The 9949-nt window shown below is 43.8% G+C and overlaps 1 protein-coding gene across 2 annotated transcripts; it reads right to left on the bottom strand.

The window, feature by feature from the left end:
• Positions 1–5565: 5565 nt before the first annotated feature.
• HNRNPA0 (heterogeneous nuclear ribonucleoprotein A0) lies at positions 5566–8352 on the bottom strand. Of its 2 annotated transcripts, XM_032628305.1 has the most exons (2): positions 7760–8352; positions 5566–7606 (listed from the first exon to the last, which is right to left on the bottom strand). In XM_032628305.1, the coding sequence occupies exons 1-2, from the start codon at positions 8045–8047 to the stop codon at positions 7139–7141; spliced, it is 756 nt and encodes a 251-aa protein (XP_032484196.1). In that variant the 5' UTR covers positions 8048–8352; the 3' UTR covers positions 5566–7138. The 2 variants fall into 2 exon arrangements, with proteins under 2 accessions (XP_032484196.1, XP_032484195.1); XM_032628304.1 differs by having other exon boundaries at positions 5566–8351.
• Positions 8353–9949: the final 1597 nt, after the last annotated feature.

The following is a 9949-nucleotide window of genomic DNA, read 5'->3' as shown; positions in this document are numbered from 1 at the left end:
CAAAGGTGGTAATCAATACCTAATGAAATTGACAGTAAACACTGGGAAATAAGCATACTGTCCAAATGGCACAAGTTCACATCAGATAATTTTAGAGCAGGAGACCATGACACAAACCCATTACAGGTAGAATTTTTATTTTTATTCTTTAAGCAAACCTTACAAAGTGGTAAAAGAATCAAAGGGGCCAAAGAAAATCTGCCTGAGTAGAGAACGGAGCACAAAACTGAAAAAAAAAAAAAAAAAAAAAAAAAAGGAATCTTCTTGAATCTTTTTTTCCTCTCTGAAGATTCAAACCATTCAGCTCCAGGTGCAAGTTTAAAAAGTATATGGAGGGCTTCCCTGGTGGCACAGCGGTTGAGAGTCCGCCTGCCGATGCAGGGGACACGGGTTCGTGCCCCAGTCTGGGAAGATCCCACGTGCCGCGGAGCGGCTGGGCCCGTGAGCCATGGCTGCTGAGCCTGTGCGTCTGGAGCCTGTGCTCCGCGACGGGAGAGGCCACAACAGTGAGAGGCCCACGTAACGCAAAAAAAAAAAAAAAAATGTATATGGAATAGGTCAGTACATAAGAGACTCAACTGCCCTTTTTAGCCTTGCTATTATGGGATTCCTTTCTCAAAACCAGCTTTCTAATATCTTTTTTATGATAAATGTTTTATCTGGTAGCATTTAACTTCTCATTTAGGAAGAATCTGAAGCTCACCCACAAGTAGGCCCCAAATGTCAAAGACTAATTTTCCCAAACCAGTTGCGTGCCTCTCTTGAAAATGAGCAATAAGTCATTATTTCCCAACAAGATACTTCCACAAATTATATTTAGTAAGAGACTATATTTAAGCACCAAGAACATCCAGGATGTGCTAAGCTCAAATGCAATTTGAAGCTAATAATTCATGCCCACTTATTATTCTTCAAACTAACCTTGCCTCCCCAATTATAAAACTGCTAATTTTTAAAACAAAATTTACAGTACATATTAAGCTTTCAATTATAGCAAATTAAGTTTTATCAGAAACTATTTACTGCAAAAGTTACTAGCAAAACTATATTTTAAAATCAATAAGTCAAAATATAGGGAAGACATATTAAAAGAAGAAAATGGAGGAAGAATAGTGAGAATACTGTTAACTATGGCTTAATAAAGGGGGTCTCCAAACTATGAATTACACTCCTTATGGAAATATTCATTAATATATAGTGATCATCACTTCCCATTTAAGATCTCAACTGATTTGTGTTTCTATCACTGAATATGTCCCATCTCCCTTAAGCTGATTCTATTAATGCTTAGCAAAAATCGTGAGTCATAAAATAATGCAAAATAAAAATGGACGACGTGCTTCTAAAGTCTTCGTGGTCCAGCAATCTAAGAAAAAACTGTAAGGAGCCCAATACATCGTGCTCTGTGTTTTGGCATAAGTTGTGGAACACCCTTTGCCAACTCATCTACCTAGTCCTAATGTCAAGACTAGTCCAAAGGTTAACAATTTTCTTGACCCACAAAGTCATCACTACTGCTCATACCTATCTCTGACTAAAATGTTCACACTCTATCATGATTATTTAAATTCCCCCTACTCAAACAAAACCTATGGGTACCTTGTGAGCATGGGCTGATCCTCCTTGGTACATTGCAAATTGCAACACGAGCCCTGCAAAAGTAGTTTTAAATTATAATCAGAGGAAATATGGAAACATGTTAATCAATAAATTACAGTGCCTCTCTACTATAGAATACCAGTTATATGAGACAGAGCTATATGTACAGATATGGGTGTCTTTGAAGTTAATATATATATATGTATGTATATATAAAATGACTCAATTCTTGTTCCTAAAAAAAGATAAATGTACCTCCCTGCAAATAAAAAGAACTAGAAGTAGACAAACTGTTAACATAGGTTATCTACAGGTACTGGGAGAAAACAGGAAAGAACAATACAATGGTCTTCATAGGCCATTAACTGTTTTATCATGTATAATATAGCTTTGAAGTTTTTCAGTAAATCTTTTAGTTGAATATACCCTAAGTCTTTAACAATGCTGCCAATGAGCACGTATCCTCCCTGAATATACACGAGAACTAAAAAATACATGATACCAGAGAACTGCTGCATTCTCATTATCTAGCACATTTAACTCTAAGGTAGCCAGCTCATCAACTAAGTGTATATGTGATGAGCAAGAACATGATGTGCAACAAGAACAATCACTGCATTATTTGTAACAGCAAGAGAAGGAAGAAGCCTCATGTCCATCAACAGCTATGGTACAGCCATGCTATGGAACATTATACAGGCATTAAAAAGGATGAGGAAGGTCTATCTGCCCTGATATAATGTCAATGATATACATACAAACTGCAAAACTATATAATCCTACTTTTAAAAACTAATGTATTTGCTTTTGTTTTTTTGCGATACGCGGGCCTCTCACTGTTGTGGCCTCTCCCGTTGCAGAGCACAGGCTCCAGACGTGCAGGCTCAGTGGCCATGGCTCACAGGCCCAGCCGCTCCAAGGAATGTGGAATCTTCCCGGAGCCAGGCACTAACCCGTGTCCCCTGCATCGGCAGGCAGACTCTCAACCACTGCACCACCAGGGAATGGCCATCATCAAAAAATCTGGCAACAATAAATGCTGGAGAGGGTGTGGAGAAAACGGAACACTCTTGCACTGCTGGTGGGAATGTGAATTGGTATAGCCACGATGGAGAACAGTATGGAGGTTCCTTAAAAAACTACAAATAGAACTACCATATCACCCAGCAATCCCACTACTGAGCATATACCCTGAAAAAAACATAATTCAAAGAGTCATGTACCAAAACGTTCATTGCCGCTCCATTTACAATACCCCGGAAATGGAAACCACCTAAGTGTCCATTATCGTATGAATGGATAAAGATGTGGCACACATATACAATGGAATATTACTCAGCCATAAAAAGAAACGAAATTAAGCTATTTGTAATGAGGTGGATAGACCTAGAGTCTGTCATACAGAGTGAAGTTAAGTCAGAAAGAAAGACAAATACCGTATGCTAACACATATATATGGAATTTTAGAAAAAAAAGTCATGAAGAACCTAGGGGTAAGATAGGAATAAAGACACAGACCTACTAGAGAATGGACTTGAGGATATGGGGAGGGGGAAGGGTAAGCTGTGACAAAGCGAGAGAGGCATGGACATATATACACTACCAAACGTAAGGTAGATAGTGGGAAGCAGCGGCATAGCACAGGGAGATCAGCTCAGTGCTTTGTGACCGCCTGGAGGGGTGAGAAAGGGAGGGTGGGAGGGAGATGCAAGAGGGAAGAAATATGGGGACATATGTATAACTGATTCACTTTGTTATAAAGCAGAAACTAACACACCATTATAAAGCAATTATACTCCAATAAAGATGTATTAAAAAAAACTAATGTAGGTACATACAAATAAGATCTAGCTGAACATATGCCTATTAAGGATTATCCTTCAGAAGAGAGTTTGCTCATATTGGCAGGGTTTTTACTCATTCTTTGTTTAGTCTGGTTTACAAGCAGTTATTTAAGTATTTAATTCTAATTTTTGAAAATACACCAGCCTCATGAAGATTCAGTAATACCTGTTTCTTCTATTTCCTAGTAATACTGGTATTTTCTGTGACTTGAAGTACAATCCAAATATGCAGTATTATACTTTTTAAAATAACACAGAAGGGGCTTTTTATTGGAAAAAAATTTACAATTTATGTTCACTTTTAATAGAAAGCATTAGACAAAGGCACAGCAGTGTAATCTGCAATAAGACACTAAGGAAAAGGCATTGTCTTACACTGGTTTAGAGGCAATCTTTGTTGCCCTGCTTCAGAAAAAAAATAAAGCTTTCTAAAACAGGGAAAAGAAATAATTTTTCCCAGTGACCAAAATCTTAACACTGACTCAGTAAGTTGGTTAAAATGGAAGAAAGAGACTTACCTCTTCTAAGTGCAAATACTGTCTTTTGGGGAATAATCCTTACATTACCCAGATGCAATTTTGCTTAAATCAATTCAACATCCAAATGCCCACTTTCAATCAGCAAAGAGATAAGTTTAAAATGCAAATTCTCCAATTTGAGAAAATTAAGCACACTTAAAAGATATATAAGCCTACAAATCAAATAACTGACACTGCCATTTCTGGTCTTGAGGGAAATAATCATAAATAGCAAATTCTTAAGTATCCTCAATCCTTTAACCTTGCTTAAAAACAAAAATTCATTGTGACGGTTTAAATATGAAATGTGTCCTAAATCACTATTATAGGAGGAAACAATCAGTATATCATCCTGTTTTGTTATCACTATGAACGTTAACCATTTGCAAGCTTTTTAATATCTGAAATTACTATCAATCTTTTAAACCACTTCCAACTAATGACTACCATTGACTTTATACTAAAAACACTGTAAATGCAAAGTTCTTCACAATAGGGAGACAAAAAAAAAGGTTTGTTTTTCTAATCTTTCAAATTAAATTCAAGCATAGCACAAAAATTATATTCAATACTGATTAGGTTCTGTGCCACCTCCTCCCATGAAGTCTTAATTAAATTTGAAGTAGTAATGGTCAGATAGTCCTTACAGGTGAAAGAAATCAAAACATAAGACTAAGTAAGTCCCACATGCCAAAAATGCTTGCATAAAATTGATAAGAGGAATTCTGGGAAGACTAAATACCACTACTTTTACCTTCACTAAATACCAATCCAGAGTATAAATTTGTAAAGGTATATACATGACAATGAAATGGTAATATACCATGAACAGAACGCTGTCATTTTTCTAATTAAGAGAAAATCCTTTAACAATTTTTTTTACAAGTCACTACGTTGGAAATACAAAATGACAGTAACCTTATTACACTATGAAAACCCTCCAAGAGGTGGACTATTCCAATTGAACCAGAAGAAACAGATCTTCCCCTTAAAACTGAGTAAAATACAAGCAGAGTAATAATTATGATAAAAAATTTACACATATCATTTTCTATATCTTAGAGGACCCCCCAAAAAAGCTGAACCAAATCACCACATGAAGAAAGGCAGTATGATGCATTTTACTGAGTAAAAAACAGAAATTTAAGCAAATTGTAAAACCATGTGAGTGCAAAATTTGACTACGTTGCTTATTTATTCAATAGGCAAAAATATCTACCCCATTTGTTGTAGAGGTACTTAAGTATTTGTACCAAGTATCAGCTACCCTTTGTCAAAGTGACTACTAAGCAGCCTAGCAATCTTGACCGTACTTCCTGTCTCCTGAAAGCAGAACCCTAGCAATTAGAAAAAAAAAAAAACAAACTTTTGGCAAGAATTAAATCTTAATATACAGCAACAAGAATTAAGAGGAAAAGGATCAATATATTTTTTTACTTTAATGCCCAGTAATCTCCCTTCAGAAAGCTTAATACAGCTAGCTTTGGGCTTTCAACCACAAAACTCCAAATATTTTACCACAACATTAAATCAAAATGTAGGTACTGGATTAATAGGTACTCTGAACCCACCCACCAGGTTATACATACTCTCACTCAATCATGTAAAGGATTGAATTCTTTATTTGTGATATCCATAAACGTTGCTATTCTATATGTCTATCCAGGAAGGCAATTTTCTCTGGTATCACTGTTCTGTTTTGCTTTTTATAAACACAACTTGAATTCTATTGCATGAAAGGGCTACAAATATACATTTGTTAACCAAGCAGAAAACACAGATATTTTGCTTTACAACTTGCACCTAAGATACCAGTACAGGAAGCTGGTTCATTAGTCGCCATAGCAATATGGGGCCACTGCCCAAGCTATGCATAGCAGTTTACATTTTCAAATCTCATGTAGAAAGGGCAATTGTGATATTGACTGTTAACTACATTCCTGTAAATCCCATCTTAGTTACAAGTAAATGTATAACCAAAGTCTGCACAGATTTCTGATGGCAAAACTTCTAAATCTGACGCAACTGTCCTAAACAAGTTTTTAAACGAATTGTTTTGCAGATATACTGCCATTCTGCCAGTAGATGGTGCCACAAAGGTTGGGGGAAGGATTTCCATAAGGACAACAGTTCAGCTAGAGGGGGAAAAAGAAAAACGTCTAAACCTGCTCTGAAAATACAAAAACGCTTTTAGTTTGAGGATAAAATATAACCCTTATTTGTAACCATTCATTACAGACAAACCAGTAAGAGGGATGAAACTAGTCCATCTGAAATTTTTTTAAACAGTTCATATGAATGAAAACACATGCTTAATACAAACTATTTCTTTAGAACTACACGGTACATACTTTGAGGTAAATTCTCATAGAAAGAAGTGACCATGTCAAGATGATAAGCAAATTACTTAGTACAAGAGATGGATGCAAAGAAACTAAAGATTTTAAAAAGCCACATCCACCACTTCAAAAGTTTTACCTGTAAGGGATAAAATTCAACACGTCACTACCAGGGCAACAGCAAGAAGAAGAAAAAAAAACCCACAGGACCTTTTAAAAGTTTCTCGAAGTACACATCAAGAATTAAGAATTAACAAGAAAAATTTTCAACATCCCTTAAAACGGTACGGAATGGATCCTAGAAAAAAATGTTAGACATGTACGGTCAAACACAATGATTTATTAAAAATAAAACGTAAAAATGATTTTTGTACATATGCTTCCAAATTTCGGGCATGGGATCCAAGGAGATTTCATAGAAAACGCTGTAGCCAGATATCAAGTCCTTACAACAAAGTAAACTAACCCGCCCAACCCCCGCCCAGGTTTTGCTACAGAATCAGCAAGTTCACTCCCTCCCCCCAAAAAAAAACACAAATTAAAACAAGACATCTTGCTAGTATAAAAACGACCAAGGTCCAAGTAATAATAAAAAAATAGAGTCCATCAATGACTGTAACACAAAAATGTGTATGTGGGGCCAAGTCCATCTTCAGAGGGAGACAAGGGAGGTGGCAGGCAAACAGGGCAACACCCCCAAGGGTGAACAGCCTAAGAAGTGGCTTCCCCAAGGGCAAAACGGGGAAGGCGGTGGGAGGGGAAAGGACTTAGGAGTCGACCCTAGTTGGGCGGTTGAAAACAGCTACCCCTATAGCCACTCCCAGGCATTAAAAAATTTTTAGAAGGAGCTGCCTCCATACCCACCCCCACCGCCATAGCCACCTCTGTAAGGTCCACTGTTACTGCGACCTCCCCAGCTGCTGCCTCCTCCACCGCCGCCGCCACCGCTCTTCATGGGCCCGTAGGACGACTGGTGCTGGCTGTAGCTACCGAAGCCGCCGAAGCCGTTACCGTAGTCGCTTCCACCGTAGGACGAACCGCCTCCGCCGCCTCCGTAGGCGTTGTAGCCACCGCCGCCGCCGTAACCACCGTAGCTGTTGTAGCCGCCGCCGCCCTTAGACAGGCCGTTCTGGTCACGACCACCGCCCCGACCCCGACCGCCCCGGCCACCCCGGGAGGAGCGGGAGCCGCCTCCGCCCCCACCGGAGTGGATATCCTCCTTAGGGACAGCCTTCTTCACCTCCACGCGATGGCCCTGGATCGGATGGAACTTGACCACCGCGGCCTTGTCTGCCGCGTCGTGATTCTGAAAATACACGAAGCCGAAACCACGCTTCTTGCCAGACTGCTTGTCGGCAATAATCTCGGCCTTTTCCACGGTGCCAAACTGCGAGAAGTGCTCTATCAGGTCGCCCTCGGCCACGTCTCCCTTAAGGCCCCCGACAAAGAGCTTCTTCACCTTGGCGTGGGCACCGGGCCGCGCCGAATCCTCCCGGGACACCGCCCGCTTCAGCTCCACCGTGTTGCCGTCCACGGCATGGGGCGAGGCGGCCATGGCGGCATCGGCCTCCTCCACATTGGAGTAGGTCACGAAGCCAAAGCAACGGGAGCGCTTGGTCTGGGGGTTCACCACCACCACGCAGTCCGTCAGGGTCCCAAAGGCCTCAAAGTGGCCGCGCAGGCCCGACTCACTCGTCTGCACGTTGAGGCCGCCGATGAACAGCTTACACAGCTGGGAATTCTCCATCTCCACGGCCCGGGCCTTCCCGCCGCCCTGCGAGCTCCGAGGTTTCGCCGTCGCCGTTATCGTTAGCTAAGGCTTCTTCACAGCTTGGGCCCAGCCGTCGCTGGAGCCGCCCCCGCCGGTCACCGACGGGGAAGGGAAGAAGGGAAGGGAAGGGAAAGAGGAAGAGAGGAAGGGGAAGGGAAGGGGAAAGGTGCCGGCTAGAGGGCGAGCCGAGGAGAGTTGAAGGCAAGCGAGGACGCCGCTACCGCCACCTCCGCTCCCTTATCTGGGCACCACACAAAGAGGCCGCTGAACGCGCGCGCACCCTCGCCGAGGCGTGCGTCACCGCGGACGTACGACAGCCCAGGGCTGCCCGCCAATCCCCGCCTCGCTCCCATTAGTCCCGCCTACCGCGCTGCCGCGCCGCTCTAGGTCACGGACTCCCCGCCCTCCGCGGTCTATTCAAGCCCTCGGCCTGCGCTGCTCCCACCACCGCCTCTACCGCCCCGTTTTCAACCCCAGGATCCTCAGTTCGCCCTGACTAGGGACTCTTCCTGCCCTTAGCGAACCTTTGCGATTCATTTGCCCCCAGCCCCGCGGCTGTTCCCGGTGATTTTCCCCCTCCCCTAGCCGTGTCCCCTCGCCAAACTCCGCAGTGGCGTTCGCGCCAGCCCCTTGAGAGACGTGTCAGCTCAGCCAATCGCGGCGATCCGCTCGCACCCACTTCCGTTTGCGGCAGCTGCTGGACGGGCGCGCTCCCCGGTGCGCGCTGGCCCCGGCACCCCTAGCGTGCAGAGCTCGCTTGCCGCCCCCACGCCTCCTCCCGCGCTGGGCTGGCCGCGGGGTGGGAAGTGGGGGAGGGGTCGAACAGGGGACGCGCTGGGGGACGTTCCCAACGGATGCGGCCTGGGGCGCCACGCGCGGGCTTTTTGAAAACTTGACTGTTGGGGTTGGGGGTCCGGATTTATTTGCCGTGTTTCGGCCGGGCCGCTACACCTGGCGTCCTCGCCCCTCCCGTCCGCACAAAGATGGAGGGAAGAGGCCTAGTCGGGGAAGGCAGTTATTAACCGTTTATAGTGGGCCAGAGCGGCGATTAGACTAAAACGCCGGCACGTGGCCCTGCGCAAAAGAGAGCCCGAGGCCATGTGAAGGACAGCGGCGCGCCTCCAGACTTTCCGACCAAGGCGTGGCGCGAAATCCCCGCCACCCCTAGGCCGTCCGTGAAGCCCTCCCGCGACACTCCTCTCGGCCTCCCTTAGCGCATTCAGACAGAGGACATTTTCATATTACCCCAGTGTACACATATTTTTTTCTTTTTTTTTTTTTCGCGGTACGCGGGCCTCTCACTGTTGCGGCCCCTCCCGCTGCGGAGCACAGGCTCCGGACGCGCAGGCTTAGCGGCTATGGCTCACGGGCCCAGCCGCTCCACGGCATGTGGGATCTTCCCGGACCGGGGCACGAACCCGTGTCCCCCGCAACGGCAGGCGGACTCTCAACCACTGCGCCACCAGGAAAGCCCAAACATTAGGTTTTTAAAGGAGTTTCCAATCGGACTGGGAGCCGAGGGAGTTAAACACATGAACACTCTATGTTAAGTATTACGCACCCCTGAGAACTGCCTTACGGACCCAGATGGGAATGCAAGAAAGTTACAGTGGCTTCCATTTATTGAACCTTTTGTGTGCCAAGCAAGATACAAGGAGTGCGACACGGTGTAAGACATGTGACCGAAAGCCCAAAAACCATGTGGTAAATTAGAAGAGGAATTCCTCACTGTATCCTGGAATGGAATGTATTCAGAAATGATTAAGGAGGTAGAAGTTGCACTGAATCGCAGAGTCAAAGGCTAGATAAGATTTCTATAGGGAGTTTATCTGAACAAAATCTGGAGGAAATTTATAAGCTTCCAGGGACAATGAGTAG

Source organism: Phocoena sinus, chromosome 3, assembly GCF_008692025.1.
Source record: "Phocoena sinus isolate mPhoSin1 chromosome 3, mPhoSin1.pri, whole genome shotgun sequence".
Classification (NCBI taxonomy): domain Eukaryota; kingdom Metazoa; phylum Chordata; class Mammalia; order Artiodactyla; family Phocoenidae; genus Phocoena; species Phocoena sinus.
This window is presented reverse-complemented; position numbering and strand designations above follow the sequence as displayed.

Bases quoted from the DNA above. Each gene is read 5' to 3' on its own strand.
- HNRNPA0 (XM_032628304.1), bottom strand. From the start codon at position 8,047: ATGGAGAATTCCCAGCTGTGTAAGCTGTTCATCGGCGGCCTCAACGTG.